General features: G+C 33.2%; 1 protein-coding gene across 1 annotated transcript; it reads left to right on the plus strand.

Annotated features, from left to right (window-relative positions):
* Nucleotides 1-1856: 1856 nt before the first annotated feature.
* Nucleotides 1857-5777, plus strand: LOC11434740 (uncharacterized). The gene is made up of 4 exons (XM_003597416.4): nt 1857-2503; nt 4114-4397; nt 4610-4837; nt 5006-5777. Exons 1-4 carry the CDS (start codon nt 2077-2079, stop codon nt 5513-5515), a joined length of 1449 nt encoding a protein of 482 aa, XP_003597464.1. The 5' UTR covers nt 1857-2076; the 3' UTR covers nt 5516-5777.
* The last annotated feature ends 13122 nt before the right edge of the window (nt 5778-18899 follow it).

The following is an 18899-nucleotide window of genomic DNA, read 5'->3' on the forward strand; positions in this document are numbered from 1 at the left end:
CAAACACTCAATTTCTTCACAATTATATTGTGTAAGCTCTAACCGCTAGGTTATTTGACAAAAAAAAAAAGATAAATAAAGAAAATAGACTTTTATATAGTGCAAGACTAGTTTTAGCGAAAACCTTAAAATTATATCTTCACCTTTGATCTTAGTACTACTACTTGCTTCCTTTTTTCTTGGATGGTACTACTCCTGCTTACTCGTGGATCCCTATTTGGAAACCTGAAAAATAACTAACAAAACCCTTTTCAAAAAACTAAAATGGGTAGGAATTAACCTGAAGAATCAAAAAACTTCCTTTTATGTTTTCTCTTAGGATTCATATTGTGAGAGTGGGTGACACAAAATGGGTAGAAATTAGGTCTTGTTTTTGTGTAAGCTTGCAAGCTAATTTTCTTGTAACTCTTCGTAACACTTTCATCATAGTGGATTAGAGAGCTGCTCTCTCCCACAGATTAGGTCATATTGGACCGAACTAGATCAACAATCTTTTGGTGTGCTTGCTCCTTTCTTTCATTGCTTATCTTTGTGCTTTGTTTATGCTTGTGGTGTTGCTCTACACTTAATCTAGGTATGTTTTTGTTGTTGTTGCTTGGAGACACTTTACACATTGATTACCACTTCCTTTGCTCCACACATCTTTGTTATTCATTGGTGTGATTTTTACCGGAATTCACAACAATTATCTTAATTTCATACTTCATTTTCTTTGCATTACTCTTTCCTAATATACTTTCAAAAATACGAACAGATTTAAAATAAAGATACTACTGTATCATTTTTTTTGGTGTTGAAAAAACTGTATTATTATTATTATTATTATTAAACTGTGATTAGAATGGAATACAAATTTCCAACCAACCCTTGCTATTAACCATTATATAATCCAAAAAACAAAAAATAAAAATTAGTGTTGTTTTAAGTCAACCAGTTTAGTTAGACGGTATCTAAAAATAGTTATATGAAGTAGTGGGAGTAGGAGGAGAAGTATACTGTTCTTAAACTTCTTTTGAAAAGGGGGTGAGTTAGTTTCACTAGTGAGAACGATCTTGGTCAATTATGGTCGGTTGTAGAATTGGAGCTCCAATTAAATGATTAAACTTTGAATCGAATTTACTCAAGTACATTTATTTCGTCTCATCTCCATTATACGCAAAAGTAAATAAACTCATGCTCATTAAAAATTTAGTTCAATACTTAAATACAACTATTTTTTTTTTCTTCTAAAAAAAAATAATGTTTCATCGGTCTATGTATCACTACTAAAAAAAGGCTAGTTTTTCAATGCAATAGAAAGTACTCCCCCAACCTTTATATGTGGTAAAATACACAATTAAACTTATATTGGTCATGTACAAGCAATGCAAAATTATTTATGTATGTATTTAATCAAATCACACAACAAATGCAATTTGCTATGTTTGATTCTAATTTTTTTGTTTTAAATGAATACATATGTTAAAAGTTTTATAAAAAAAGGTTTTACACTTCAATGCCTAAACAAAATGTTTTTTTTTCCACCATTGTTACTGAATTTTCCTAGTTTACTAATTTCCATCAAAGAATCTGTGAGGTACATAAGGTGGATTCTTCCCTCCAAACAAATTTTTTTTTAATACATAGGTCAGAAATCAAACTTCCAACCACATACTAAAGGGTTTTAAATTTCTTATCACTTAAATCAATCAAAGGTTTGGTTGTAAACATAATGTTGCTTTCAATCCTAAATTCCATTTGTAATATTTTAATATTACATGAACTTTCAGAGTATGTTCCCACCATTTACTAATCTCTAGATTCTTTGACTTTACCTTCTTAATTATTTTTCAGATATAATATAACTATACAGTCATATCAAGTAATTGTGACAGATTCACACAAACACGACACATACCAAACTTATATTGTGTAAAATTCCTCTTCTTCTTTCTCCTCTAAAAACATAAAACCTTTCTCTGTTTTCCAAACAAACTAAAAAAACCACCTTCATAAAATAACTCAAAATTTTCCATATCTTACCAAATTTATCATACATATAAAAAACATCACATGTACACAACCTCAAACTGAAACATGATCATGGACAGAACATCACAAACAAGTTCAGACTCACCAACCCGAGACCCAAAAGTGTTATCAATCGAATGTCTACGAGGAAGTTCAAAAGCAGATGAATGGACAGTAGACATGCTTCAAACCGGCGACATAGTCGAAGAGCTTCGAATCGGAACAAAAACAAAATCACAGATCCGATATAATTCACCTTTCAAAGGTGGAAGAAGTGGAGTTCAGAAAATTCTTCAAGAAGCTTATAAGAAGAAGGAAACTTCGATAATGATTCGGGTTCGAAGAGGCTCCGATGAATTGGCGGAGCTGCAAGCTTGTATAGTTCCGAATGATGCATCGGGGAAGAAACAGTTTGTTCTGAGATCCATTGATGACCCGAATTATGTTGTCGGGTTTCTGGATCGAACTGAAGTTGAATGCTTTGAGATTCAAGGTACTTTACACCTACCTCTCTTTAGCTTTTTGACTTTTTATTTTGTGTTTTTTTTTTATTGTCCAATTATGATAGAGTTCGGTTCTAGTAATTCAAAGTTCGATTAAGAGGATAAGTAAAACTCAACTTAAAATTGTTCGATTTAAATATTGAACTATTTTAAATTTTTTAAACAATTCGTCTTTTAATGATACTCTTTCTATCCCCCCTCCATATTGCTGCAAAACCCCATCATGATCGGGATACATAATTTCTCATCTATATCAATTAGTTAGTTTGGGTTGTGTGTTTTTGATTCTAAAATTCTAAAAATGTTTGAGTACGTGTGAGAACGTTGCTTCCCGCTACATTTTTATTTCCATTCTCACGTGATTTACTTTCACACGTGTGTGACAAGAAAGAACCTTAACAAGTGCTTGTTTGTTTTAAGGTAAGCTTGCAAGTTGCAAGCTATGTTTAAGAAGATATATTTTTTTGACTTGGGGTGTAAGTTGATTAGAAAACGAGAATAATTTTTACAGTTGAGGGAGTTTGAAAGTCAACAAAATCAGCTGAAATGTACATGTTTTCAGGACAAATATTTTGGAACATATGTAGCCGCTGCATTTGTTTGATTTCTAAGACTAACTGAATTTTTTTTATATGTACTCAATTATAGTGTCATTTTTTAAGTTAGTTCTTAAAATATATCTATATCTACAAAATCTAATTTAATTAGATGCAAGTGAATTTTATTTTAACTTTTTCTTTTATCAAACCCTATCTTATCATGTGAGTTGTTGCTTAGCATAAATTTCTTCCTACTTTATATAGAAATGAAATTCATCTCTTTCTCAGTTCTCACGCTGTTGTCAGCAATTTATTTCACTTGGTTGGCGTTGTTGAATGTTGACAATAGGCCACACCTTTTGTTTGAGGCAATAACATTTCATGTGAGAGATGCAAACTTTGTTAGCTTCATGCACCCTGTTTGTGTACTGTTGTGCATGAAACTTGTGATGTCACATGGGTCCTTGCTGCACATGAATGATGTGGACATTTTGCTTCACCCACTTTTTATCATGTCCCACTTTGCTATAGATAAATGTTAGGTATAATTGGGGATTTTGTAAGAATCAGTTTGATATTGATTAAGGTAGTTACTAGTTAATTATAATTTAGTTGTTGGTTGATTATACAGTGATTATAAGGTAATTAATTGTTGGAACACTAGTTGAATGTGAGTGAAAGTTAGAAGAGTAAACACATGTCCCATTAGATAGAACTAGTGTTGGTGTGAATTGTAAAAATGTCCCACGTAAGAAAGAACACACCCGCGCAAAAGAAAAGAAGAAAGACTTGTCAAGTATTAAGAATTTCAATTGATTGTAAGGCTATACCAACTTCTCTGTAGCACCGACATTTCTGATTGAAGACTTGTCTGACACCGACGCATGTTATTACATTCAATTAATTCATTTTATTAAATTATTATCGGTGTTGATGTGTCCGTGTTGTGTATGGTATCCGTGTCTGTGTTAGTGCTTCATAAGACAAGAACATTAATGCATCTTTGCTTTCTTACTTTCTCACATTGCATCTGATTAGTAAGCAATAACCACAATTTTCAGCTTCAAGAAGCAGTAGAATGGTAAATGCACTAACAAGGACAAAACTACAAGATGGATATGTTTCTTATCCATGGGAGAGAAGGATGCAAGAGATGCTAACAGTTCCAAATTCAAGTAACTTTCTTTCGATATTACTCCTCCCCAAAGCTTCAGATAGAGTAGCATCTCGCTACAATGATCTTGAAGATACCCTAGCAAGAGCAAATGCATGGATCAATGCGGGTCAAGCTTCAGGGGTCCCTATTGTCTTCATGAACATTCAAACTGAGTCCCTACTCACTAAGGTAAATGATCACACAAAAAAAAACTTAGTAGGTTATCTTATACAACTAAGCTTGGGAGAATCGAAAACTCATTTTTGGATTTTGAGTCTCGAACATGTAACTTAAGTGGTTGAGCTGAGACATTTGAAGAAGTTTGAGAAGGAAGTTTAGGCTTCGAATTCTAATCTCTAAGATGACATACTAACACGTGGATTTTTCCGTTTGTGTGACAGATATCTGGGGAGACAGCTTCTGCTACTGTGAATGCAGGTTCTCTGTCTGACTTATCTAACCTAGCAAATGTAAGCCTTTATGGCTTTGAGGATTACCATGGAATAGACATAGGTGTTGTTCGAGCAGTTCGTTTATGGTATGCTCCAGTTGGAGGAGAGCTTTCTATTGAGATCAAACTAAAAGAAGAAGATTCAAAACTTGGATTCGCCATTAGTCGTACCGAAGAGGTCTCGCTCCTACCGTCTCTTCTCTTGTTGATTATCATTTGTCTTCTGTTGCAGAGACAAAAAAAAAAACTTTGCTATATATATATATATATATATATAATGAATTATAGTTAAAGAGGTTCTTATATTGAATAAAATTTTAGCTGATAATTTTATTGTAATGTACAGGGATTTATTTTCATATCATCAGTGATTAATCAAGAAAATGTACCTGCTACTCGTTCTGGGCTAAGCAGTCTTTATAAACTGGCAACAGACACTTGTAGATTATTGGTAGTGTCAAGAGTGTCAAACCAAAAAGTACTTCCATGGATGGTATCTTCAACAGGAGCAATTCGATGTTACGACACAGTTTCCTTGAGCCAGAAGCTATCCTTGCACAGACACACCAGAGTTCCAATTCTGCTCCATGTCTTCCTTTGGGACCGATCGATGGTTAATTCGAGCGGTGGGAGCAATAGATTCAGAGCTCTATCTCCTTCTGCGCTGCAGCCATTGCCATCTGAAGTTCAAATTGGCCGGTTTTCAAATGAAACTCATACGCTTCCATTGCCTCCAGAAGCTTCTGATCCTACCGATATCACTAGTGAGGTTTCACAGTCAAGATTTGAGAGAGATACAGCCGGCGAATCCTCATTCAGATTTCATGATTTCTCTCTGTCTAGCAATTGGGTATGATATATATTACATACTTGAAAACTATGATTTTGTTGTCGTTATTGTAATGTACATAAATACAAACTATATACATTGCATTTGATTTGTAGAACAATGGAGCATATAGAGTTGAAAAAAAAAAACTTTATTTTGTTGTTCTTTGTAGTTTTGGATCTTGATAATGTACACTATTGTACTAGGTAGCAAGAAGTTTTCTTCTTATTTAGCTGACTGCTTTTGAAGAGACTAAAATTTGAATTAAAAATGTAATGTGTTTTGTCTATGTGAGGTTGGAATTTTATATTCCAATAATTATATGGTCCCATCTTATAAGAATAATTATATTATTTATTCATCATTAAGTCCATCAAATAAGATGATATATATAAGTTTAAATGAGCATATATTAGTGTTAACATGCATGCTTAAAAGAATATTATAGTTCTCAATCCATTGAATCACTAAATAAAATTTGTTCTCCCTTCAAAAGTATTAGTAGGCAGTGACAAACCTATGTTAAGTGTTAGGCCACCATTTAAGGGGTTTTTTGTGGCAGCCCCATCAGTATTAACCTTGATCCAAAATAGAATTGGAGGGTTGCAAATGATTTCTTTAACAGTTGGAGGGTGCAACTCAATCTTGAACTGTTTCATGATGACAAATTCCCTGATATCTCTCTCTAGAGGATGTTTTTATAATTTTGTTACCAAACAAGGAAACATTTGAAATAATGATATTAATGATGGATTTCCAGTGAATTCTCTTCTAAAAAAATCTCACTTGGTTTCTTCTATACCATATGCCACAAATGAGGTTAACAATGCAAGATGTTATCACAACCTTACACTAAGGGGACCAACTTCTATCACAAAGACTCATGATATCTTCCATAGATGTGAACTGCAATGTAGTCTTAAGCAAATTCCCAAACCTTATCCACAGTCCAATAACAAAATCACACTCATAAAACGAGGTTTTTTTTTTTTTTTATTACAGTTTGAACACATTGAAGGTAGTTTACACCATCTGGAGGTTAGGTTGTCATCATTTGACAGTCTATTATGTATTAATCTCCAGCAAAGAAGAGATTTGTAAGGAGGAATATCTTTGTTCCAGACTTTTTTGGCCCAATGAATATTCTGGTGAGTTGGTGATTTGAACAAAAAGCATCCAAGAGATTAATGGAGAACATATTAGAAAAAATTTGTGAGACTAAGTGAGGAGAATATACATTTTTCCTATGTCATAAAAGAGAAAAATAAATTATTTTTCTTATATCTCATAAAAAATTGTTTGCATATATTTATAAGCAAATTCTATGGTACACTCAACAATTTGAGTGTATTGGTACACCAAATCCTTAAATATTTAATAAAACATTGTTTTTTCCTTATATATTTAATAAACAAACTTTAATCTTCATGGTTTTTTTGAAGAGGCCAAAATAATCTTGATGGTTGATATTGTAACCGTTCATGATTTGTGATACATGTGCAGATAATATTAACTGAGAATTCAAATAATACTATTCACCATTTGCTTAATAATATTAATGCTCAATCTTTTTGTTGGTTAAAAACGAAGCATAAAAATCTTGTTTTTGACTACCATTTGTGATAGGTCGATCCTTTAGATTTCTTGTAATTTTTTTTTTGTTGATGAAATTCCATTTTTGATGAAGTTTGTTTGATGAAATTCCATTTTAACTTCTTAAAAAAAGGTTTATTTTAGAGAAACTTTATCCATTCTTCATACATATGGTAAATATTATCTTTTACAACCACTTTAATTTGATATGTATCATGTGAATTCATTCTCTTTCATTCTTCATGTATTAAATGATTGTGGAGTCATGTCATGTGAGAATGGATACTATACATGCTAGAAATACAAAGCGATTTTGAATTCTAGCCCACATTACATCTATATTATCCATATTTATCTATCATCTACCAAATAACTGGATTTTTGTAAACTATCACATAGAAATCTATTATATTTTTGAAAAATTATAAATTAGAATGGTTACTATTTTGAACTTATATGAGAAACAATACAACACTAAATAGTGCCATGATCTCTCTTTTCTCATCCTTTTGTTCATTCTCCTTTCTTTCTTTTCTTTTCTCGCTTGATTTGCAAACATTTTTCTTTGAAGCCAAACACACATGTACAGTACTTGTTAGTTAATCTCAAAACCTTCTCAATAGCCATCACCTCTCCAATTTTCAAACATTTTTCTTTGAAAACAATGTAACACTCAGACAACAAAATCACGAAGAAAAAAACAGATCTATGTACAAACCTCTTATTAAGAGAGAGGGTGTATATGGGTGACATAGCTACAAATTATTCACAAACATACAAGCAAGATTTGGGTTGTAACAACACCTAAATTCTTATATTTTTTTAATGACACCAACGATATAACATTTTAGTAGATAAAATTATTTAAGAGTATAATTGAAAATAAAAAAGCTATTAAAAACCATGTACTCCCTATATATATAGTGTAAAAGATGATTTTTTTTTTAAATTCAAATTTAAAACATTTAACTGAATATTGAAAGTAAAATTTAGATATTTTTGATATTGAACAAATTAATTAAGTTAAAGTATATGATAAATTATAATTAAATTACAATTAAAAGAGAGCGAATAGATAGACACGAGAGTGCGCATGTGCATGCTAGTGTTAAATAAGTTATAATAATTTAAAACGTTCTCATTAAAAACTTAAATACTTGATGCTTATTTTCATCAAAAAGAAACAAAAATGTTGATGCTTATCTTTCAATGTAATAAAAGTTTTAAAATAGTTTAAAAATTTTAAGCTCTAATGATAAATAACAAATGCACCCGATATGTTTATGTAAAAAAAAATAACTAACTTTGGTCACACGCAAAATTAGCAATCAACAGCTGGCTAGTACTATAAATATAACTCCTAAATCATATTTACTTCACAAGTAAAGTTTAGTAAATTTCGAACCCACAAGGTTAAACAAATCGAGAAGATAATGGTTATTGTGAAGCAACAAATCGATGGATCTAAAAGAAGAATGAAAAGATCAATCAAAAAGTTAAACACATCTACATTGCTCGAAATCTAAATTTTAATTTAATTTCAATTTACAAATGTGCAGACATATTCAAATATTTAGTCAATTGAATGACAAAACTTAATTCAATAATATTTCTTTATTTTGCCTATTTATTTATTTATTTGAATGGCAAAATATATTATATATAGATAGATAAATAGAAGGGGATTAGATCTAAGTATTACACAATTTTTTTTTACCAAAACACCGAGCGAAAAATCAACAACACCGTCAATTTTCCAACACCACCAACAAAGTTCAATTAAGCACCGACAATGATTTGTTGCTTCAAATGTTCATATTCGACAACCACTTAACTTTCAGTCTATCGGAGGAGACATCCATATAGCCTAAAAGGACTTGAGTCAAAAAACTGGCTCCCGGTCTCGAATCAAAAGTGATCAGCCCATCGGACTCCCGACAGAAATCAACAAGGCACCTCTCAACTCACGAACCACCAGAGCAGACACCTTAACATGTCCAAAAACTCGGCCCACCATTATCCAGAGGCCAAATTCCTAAGACAGAGGGAAGGTGGAACAACAATGCAAATCGAACCAGCTCGAACATAAACAAACCAAAACAAGCCACAAAATCAACATGCATCGCCACCACTAGAACATCACCAAAGGCAGTAGCACGACAACACCACTCCCTACAAATAATGCCCCAAAACGCCTAGGGCAACAACACCACCAGAGATCCATATAAACCACACGCGAACACCCAACGCACAACGACCCCGTACAAACAACAAGATACTTACCGTACCATCTTTCATCGCGAAGGAGATAAACCACCAACCATCCAGAGACTGGATCCACCACAACTGCAAGACCCTTTGCAGACCTAAAGAACGTCGTCGACCAAACAACGAGGGGAGGTTAGGAAACCGCACAAAAGCTTGGACAACAAGAAAGAAGGAACAATAACCAAAACAAGCACAAAGTTAACCAGATCAAGCCGTCCTCATCAAGTGAAACACATAACAAAAACATGAGGCCCAAACAAACGAACAACACGACAATGGAAACCAGCCACCGACAAACACCACTAGCGACCCAGCCAAAACAAACCACCAACACCGGAGGGGGTCTTCCACCCGAACAAGTAACAAAATGAAACTGAATAGACCAACACACATCACAACCACCAACAAGACAACCACAAACCACCACGATCCTTACGACGAGGAACGATCCGGAAGTTACGAAGAAGGAGGATTAATCGTGAAGGACTTGCAGTCGCCGACAACTGAGCAGTCATGACCACGCTACCAACAAATCCTGTCGCACACGAGCTCCAATCTGGACGGCAGAACCCCAACTAGGAAAGGCGAGCCGACGAAAAAAAACTGCAACACACGCACAAACAAACACCTAATCTTTGAACCAAAACATACCAAACTGCCGAAACCCACGAGAACAAACAACACGACAACACCACCAACGACCCAACCATTAGAACAACTCCGACGAAACAATGAAGACCCGGCTACCACCACAGCCCTGCAACAGGAACACAAACAACACAACAAAGTAAAATATGAACTTCAACATAACAAAAAACAAGACAAAAACCCGCGTGGCGGAAGAGCCATCTACGCCGGAGAAGAGAGCGAGAACCACCGGCTTGGAAAGGAGCAGCTTGAAACCCGAAAAGGACCCGATCAAAATCGGATCTGAACCGAGTGGAAAAAACAGGCTCCAAACCACCATCACAACTCTTGTTGCGGCGGCAAAGAGGTACGCCGGAGAGTGAGCAACGACCACTGGAGGAAAAGGCCCAAGAAACTGACGAAGAGTGACAAGAGACGTGATGCGGAGTCGGATCTCGTCGCACCACCACCATGAATGTCTGGATCTTGCTAGAAAAGGATGGTTTGAAGGAGAAAAAGAGGACATCGGGAGTTGGTTTTTTAGAGAGAGGTTAGAGAGGGCGGCATATCTGTTTGTGTTTTTTTTCCCTCATGCAGGGAGTGTTTGGTGGCTTAAGTTATTTCAAATGGAAATATTTTGTGTTAAAAAATCTCTTAGGTTTACAACTTTACATGTTTTTATAAGAATTGTCCTTAAAAAAAGAATGTTTTATAAAATTTTTATTGTTCTTAGTACAATAAAATACAAGAAACATATAAACCAAAAATTGATTCTTCACTCAATAAGGTGTAGTTAATTTGATATCTACAATCTATAAATATAAACAATTTAATTTGATACTCAACGTTTCTCAGGTTTGTCTTTCTGCCGATGCTCTAAACACATATAATTATGATTATTTACCTCTATCTTGCTTGCATAATTTTGCATTCATTGGTGCGCGTTCAGACGAGTGTGTGTTGGCAGCAGGCGAGATGGTTGCAAGAGGGAGATGCTAATACAATTTTTTTTTAATGGTATCATGTCGTCAAGGCGTCGTCACAAAGACATTCAGTTGTTACAGGTTAAAGGTAATCAGATTGAAAGAGTTCATGGCATTAGAAGCACAATTTTTAATCATTTTTCAGCTCATTTTCGAAAAATTCAGATAGTGCGGCCTAGTGCGGAGAATTTGCGGTTCCGTCAATTGTCGGTGCTTCAGGCTGGCACTCTTATTCGGCCTTTTTACGGTAGAAGAGGTAAAACAAGCAATATGGGATTGTGATAGTTACAAAAGTCTGGGGCTGGATGGCATTCATTTTGGTTTTATTAAGCAATTTTGGTCGATGTTAAAGGACGATTTTATGAGATTTATTACGGAATTTCACCGCAATGGAAGACTAACAAAAGGGATTAATGCAACTTTCATTGCATTAATACCTAAGGTGTCGAGCCCTCAACGGTTGAATGATTTTCGTCCTATATCACTGGTGGGTTGTATGTATAAGGTGCTAGCTAAGATACTTGCTAACCGACTTAGAATTGTTATTGGAAGTGTAGTCTCTGATGCTCAGTCTGCCTTTGTAAAGGGTAAGCATATATTGGATGGAATTCTAATAGCAAATGAGGTGGTGGATGAGGCTCGTCGTTACAAAAGGAAATGCTACTTTTTAAGGTAGATTTCGAGAAAGCGTATGACTCTGTGGATTTAAAGTATCTGGACGAGGTTATGCAGAAAATGAATTTTCCGACTTTGTGGAGAAAATGGATGTCAGAATGTGTCGGTACGACTATGACTTCGATGCTGGTAAATGGGAGCCCTACAGATGAATTTTGTATCGAACGTGGGCTTCGCCAGGGTGATCTACTTTCACTGTTTCTCTTTTTATTGGCAGCAGAAGGTCTTCAAGTGCTTATGCTGTCTTTATCGGAAGCAGGGCTGTTTCAAGGTTACAAAGTCGGGCGTGGTGATGACTTGTGTTTATCGCACCTTCAATTCGCTGATGATACATTAATAATTGGCGAGAAGAGTTGGCTGAATGTGCGGTCTATGCGTGTTGTGTTGTTATTTTTGAGAAACTATCTGGTTTACGAGTTAATTTCCACAAGAGCTTGTTGACAGGAATTAATGTGTCAGTTTCTTGGTTGTCTGAGTCCGCGTTCGTGTCGGTGCTCTTCCTTTTGTGTACTTGGGGTTGCCTATCGGAGGGGTTCCGCGTAAACTAAACTTTTGGAGACCGATTTTGAACAGTATTAAATCTAGATTTTCGAACTGGAAAAGCAAATTATTGTCGTTTGGTGACCGTCTAATTCTTCTCAAATATGTCCTGTCATCCCTACCGGTTTATTTTATTTCCTTCTTCAAGGCACCCACAGGTATAATCTCTTCCATCGAATCTATTTTTTTTTTTGGGTGGTGGTGAGGATGTTCGAAAAATAGCTTGGGTTGATTGGGATACTGTTTGTTTACCGAAGGAGGAGGGTGGATTAGGTGTTAGGAGGTTAAGGGAATTTAATGTTGCCCTGTTAGGTAAATGGTGTTGGCGGATGTTGGTAGACAAGGAGGGTTAATGGTATCAAGTCTTAAAGGCGAGGAATTGGGAGGAAGGGGGGAGGTTGAAGGAGGGTGGGAGAGATAACTCGGTATGGTGGAGGATGTTGTCTGGTATTCGATGTGGTGTAGGTTTGGGGGTGGAGAGTTGGTTTGATGACAATGTACGAAGGGTAGTGGGTGGAGGGAGGAGTACTTATTTATGGTTAGATAATTGGGTTGGGGGAGCACCTTTTAAAAATGAAATTTCCCCGCCTTTTTTATTTGACTCTAGATAAGGAGACGTCAGTGAGGGAGATGGAGGAGAGAGGGTGGACGGTTGATGGTGGTGCCTGGGTGTGGAGGATGCGCCTTTTGGCTTGAGAGGAGGAGACTGTCGCAGAGTGTGCGGCTTTGCTGTCTGACATTGTTTTGCAGGACATTACTCTTGACAGGTGGAGATGGGTTCTTGATCCTATCAAAGGTTACTTTGTCAAAGGGGCCTACCAGTATTTGACGTCTTCGGATTCTCTTGTGGAGCGGGGCATTTCTCACATGGTGTGGTTAAAGCACGTTTCGCTAAAGGTATCAGTGTTTGTTTGGCGACTCCTTCGAAACAGATTGCCAACAAAAGACAATTTGATTCGCAGGAGGGTACTTCATTTGGAGGACAACGGTTGTGTTGGAGGCTGTGGCAGCCCGGAGACGGCGGTTCACTTCATCTTGCGCTGTGACATCTTTGACGCCTTGTGGCATCTCATTTATAAGTGGGTTGGTATCTCTTTCATATCACCAGACTTGGTTACTGATCACTTCCACCAATTTAGCCATTTGGCGGGTTTACTGCGGTATACATACGTTTATCTCCAAGTGATTTGGCACTCTACTGTTTGGGTCATTTGGAAGGAGCGAAACAACATGATTTTTAAGAACAAAGCTCATGATTTGATTAAGTTATTAGATTATGTCAAGTTTATGTCTTTTTTTTGGTTAAAAGCTAAGCTGCTTTCTACTGCCTTCAGTTACAATGACTGGTGGCGGAACCCTTTATTATGTATGGATATTAGGGAGTAGTTTTATTTTGTTTTCTTTTGTCTGCCATTGAGTTTTATGACAGCAGGTTCTTAACTTTGTATTCACGTTGGATGTTTTTTCTTGGTACACCTTATGCTAGATGAACCATTTTTGATTAATTATATTTTATTTTGGCTTCTTAAAAAAAAAGTCGAACTACACATATAGAAACTGTGAAATGCCATTGGTTCCTTTTTAATCTTTTTTGTGTATTATGTTTCTTTTTGTTTTATTTAAAATTATTCCGTCAAAACAAAATAAAGATAAACATTGGAGTCTTCAAGTGCATCATTCGTTGTTAGAAAGGAACATTTGATTTTCTTGGCAAACTCTGCAAGATCCAATAACAGAGTTAATAGTTATGAGTGATCCTCCAACTTGTAGTAGGTTTTTTCTAGCCCCTTTAGTCATGGCCATGGTTCAATTAAAGATTTAATAAATGTCCAACTTTTTTTTGGTACAATAAATAAATGTCCAACTTCAACCAGAAAAGTTATTTAAAAAGTATTTTATGTATATCTATAAATAAAATAGACACATCAATTATACGATCAATTTTTCCGCAATAAGAGAAATATTTTTTTTTTGTGGTGGTTGGGATTTGAACCTTAAACCTTACATATATTATGTTTTGTCTATACCAATTGAACTAAGCTCACAAGAACAACAAGAGAGAAGTATGCAATAAAGTATTATATTTAGAAACCAAGACTTTAATATTAATCTACCAAAAAAGAAGAAGAAAATTTAATAAAGCGAGTTTGAGATTAAAAATAGAAAGTGTCCAACAAATTTATAAAGGATTTAATGCACATGCACCAGCGATGTAAATATATTTTACATTAATTATAAGTTATTTTTTTGACAAGACATTAATTATAAGTTAATCACAACGTTTAGATCAATAGAAACATAAATTCAATTAAACTGAAATTTGGTTAGGAGGTATGTAATTAAAGTTGGACAAAAAATTGTCCATCAAGAATCCCTTAAAAAATTATTCCACCGAGAATGAACTCGGAGCTCATCAACTAATTGAAGTTAGTCAAATGGATTAAATAAAAACCATAGTTTTTCATTATTAAGGAACTAGGAGCTTTAAAAAAATATATATTAAGAAGGTTAAATGTCTTTAAGTTATTTAGTTATAATAAGTTAATCCTTTAAGTTTTGTTTATATCACTTAGGTTCTTTAAGTTGTTTAATTTTAACAAGTTAGTCCTTTAAGTATTTTTCCTATCACTTAGGTTCTTTAAGTTATTTAATTGTATAGTTTAAACACCAAAAAACTTACATTTTTAAGATTTGAAATCTCCTAAATTGTCACGGTTAAATAACTTAAAGGACTTAATTGATACGAAAAACACTTAAAGAAACAACTTCTTATATTAAATAACTTAAAGGACTTAAGTAATACGAAAAAAATTTAAAAAACTACTTATTACAATTAAATAACTTAAAATAACTTAAAAAACTTCACGTATAATTTAGCCTATTAAGAATCTAGGAAGAACATTTCCATAACTAAAAGAAAAAAAAAAGTCCAGGAAGAACTATACTTTGTTAGCTGGTAGAAAAAGAACGAGTAATCCGTTCAAACAATAAAAAACTTGAAAAAGTAATAGTTCAATTAACATAAAAAAAACTAAAAATCCCAATTGATGAATAGTAGTTTTACAATGCTTCCCCGAAATCTTCTTATATATTAAAGTTAATCCGTAAGTCCTAATTTTAACCTAAACCATATTGCATAATTTTATTGTTTTAACCCAAATGCTCACACTTAATCTCCTATTTTCATGAACAACCCTAATGCTCTCACCTAATCTTCTTATCTTCTTATATATTAAAGTTAATCCGTAAGCCCTAATTTTAACCTAAACCCTATTGCATAATTTTACTGTTTTAACCATAATGCTCACACCTAATCTACTATTTTCATGAACAACCCTAATGCTCACACCTAATCTCCTATTTTCATGAACAAAGCAAATCGGCATCGCTTTATTTCCCCTATTTCTTCAAAACAAATCGTCCTATTTCTTCAACAAAACAAATCGCCCTATTGGAATAAAAGGGTTTTGAAAGATTATAGCAACATTTTTTTTTTGTATATTACACTTTTCATCCAAATTAGAACTGAACTCTCTTTGTTAAATATCTACCACAAAATGCACCAGAATTTTGCAATCTATATAAACAGGTGGAAGAAACATTTCAACAAACAGTTAAAGGGTATCATTTACGGTAAATGTCAAATATTCGATAAAAGAAAAATTATTTAAATAAAACATTTGACATGTTGAGGTTAAGAATGAGCTATTTTTAGGTACATAATATAAAAAAAAAAGATGAAGTAACATACCAATAATATAACATTGACATAATCTTAACAAAAGAATGAAGTAACACACGATTGATAAAAATTAATATTTTTAAGGTGAATAAGTGTGGTGTCTGAGGTTCGAATTCCAACATCTGCATATATTTGGGATCACCTATTTCATTCTCTTTGATATGCATTGAGATTTGTTTTTGTCTACTACATCTACAATGTATATGACCCGTGCGGTGTAGCACGGGTGGAAAGTCTAGTAAAAAATAAAAGTTTTACAACCCAAATTTTGGTAACTAAACCTAATCAACTTCAACTCCTTTGCATGCATCATCATCCTAAAATAGCTGCGTCTGTGTGTCTGTGTTGGAGACAAAAACTGGAAGAGGGAACAAAGGAACCATTGTTTCTTCAATATGTTGTGACACTTGATTCTGAGAAGTGGATGTTGTTGTTGATGAAATTTGAGAGAAGGAGATATTGTTTTGGTTTCTTGATGAAGCATATATTGCTGCGATCATTGAGTCCCTTCTTTTTGCAAGTTCTCCTGGCTTTAGGATTTTGAATGGCTTTGGCTTTAGACAATTTTTCTTTGTCATGGCTGTAACTAATCAATATTAGAGGTGATGACTTTGATTCTGAGGTTTTGAGAAAGGGTGTGAGGGAGAATCACAATATATAATAAGGCTTCATAGGGTTAGAACCTCATCCCGTAACAAACTTTTATTTAATAAATTATTCGATAAGTTATCTCATAATAATATATATTAAGGAAACTCGTAATAAACTTAATATTAGTATGTATATTTTGAAAATTCATAACAAACTTTAACTGATGATAATTTATTTCAAATATTTTCTTATCTCTTACTCCCTCCGTCCCAAATTGTATGTCACTTTAGAAAAAATATTTATTCCAAATTATATGTCACTTTAGAATACCAATGAAACATTAATGTTATGTTTCCTATTATATCCTTAACTATTTATTACTCTTTCTTTTTTCAATTCTTTCATTTATCTTTCCCATATCATTTATTAAGGATAATTTTATAAAACAACTCATAATATCTCTTTCCCACACAATATTAATTACATTTCTTAATATGTGTGAAATGCCCAAAACGTCATACAATTTGGGACGGAGGGAGTATATTTTTAAGTTGAAATAAAATAATTAGAAAATTGCTCTTCTCTCTTTCAAAACTTTAACTCGTGCTCGAGTCCAAAACGATGACATACGCATTCAACGAGAGTCTTAAGTGAGATTCTGAGTCTTAATAGATCTCAAAAAAAAAAAAAACTTCAATGAAGATACCTATTAACTACCAGGTTTTAAATGGTTAAGACCTCACCATTAGAGATGGTCGAAGAGGATTTTCATTATCCTAAATAAGCTTATTTAATATATGTTTTTTTTTATATACAACAAAAATCAATGAACATGTTCATTGATCACGAACCCAATGTATTGGAAATTCTGAAGTCCTGTAAAGGCTAGATTTTGCTCTTTTGCCACATCCACACACAACATCTAAGAAAGATTATTTGAATTAAATTCTCTTTCATTCAATCATATAAGATACATCCCCTCAAAAAAATCATATAACATAAATTTGAATAAAATGTCTACATAATTTACAAAATCACATTGAAAACGAGTATGATACATAATTTGCCAATTAAAGTTTAACAACTAAGTGAATAAGTCATACGTATCCGCTATTTTTATTGCGATAATGAGTATAAAACAACAACATTAATATTTCTAGAAATTTTAGTTTTGATTAAAATTATAGGTATGAAAAATTTGCACTTTCATATCATAACAAACTATATTTATCATAGACAAATTAGTTAAAAAAATAGAATAACAATGTATTAAAGCCTAAATTTCAAGTGCAATTTTTTTTTTTCACTTGAAACATTTTGACATCTAAAAAAAACTTGATTTTTACAATCTTTTAAATCTTTATACATGACTAGCGTGCCCGTCTTTTCGCTCTTTTTATTGCGCTAACGTTTGAAAATTATGAACGGTGTTTTTTATGAAATTTTAATTTTGATTAAAATTTTAAAAAATATAAATGTTTGTTGTTTTCAAGTTATAAAAAATCAAACTAACCATGATTATCTATTTCAATGACACCAACAATAATACAATATAACAAAAAAATATAATATATATCCTTTGTTTAATGACACCAACAATAATTTCATTATAGAAAAAGTTGTTTAAGGGTATAATTGGAATGATGAAAAAGTAAGTATTTTTATACTCATCTAATTTGTTACACTTTTTAAATGATAAAGGTAAAACAAAACAAAAAAGAAGAAAATATTCATATTGTGTATGTGTTATTTACATTGAAAATTAAGGGTATTTTTGGAAGAAAAAAAATCCAACCCAAAAGTGTTGAAATGATAGTATAGATCTATTTGTTATATGGGTTATTTATATTGAAAATTGAGCGGTATTTTTATAGATCTTGAGAGCATCTTCTCAAAAAATAATATTGAGAGAATCACTGAAACAATAAATTATAAAGAGCTTTAAACTCACCTAAACTTTAACCACGTGAAAAATATGCTAGAGATTAGAGATTAGATTGATCCTTCACCATTTATCAGTAACAAATATCTCAAAGGCAACAACATGAATCAAGAATTCATTTTACAAGAGTTTCAAAATTTAATTCCTGAAGAACTCAACAAGTTTAATAGATTGGAAAAAAAATAAATAATGATGCAACAATATTGCTACATCGATGGTTTTTTCAACCCAGTAAACCTATTAAGTCTTTTGGAATCAAAAATTGTAACTGTTATAAAACTAATTCATCAATTGTCTTATGCCTTTTAGATATTTGTTAATGAAGATGAGTGAAGGGTTTGTTGACACACCATGAAGCAAAACAACCCGCAGTTGAAGAACAATAATGCTATATTTGTTAATGAAAATCATGTTTTATATGAAAAAAGAAGGAGAAATAATAGGAGAATA

The sequence above is a fragment of the Medicago truncatula genome, chromosome 2 (assembly GCF_003473485.1).
Source record: "Medicago truncatula cultivar Jemalong A17 chromosome 2, MtrunA17r5.0-ANR, whole genome shotgun sequence".
Classification (NCBI taxonomy): domain Eukaryota; kingdom Viridiplantae; phylum Streptophyta; class Magnoliopsida; order Fabales; family Fabaceae; genus Medicago; species Medicago truncatula.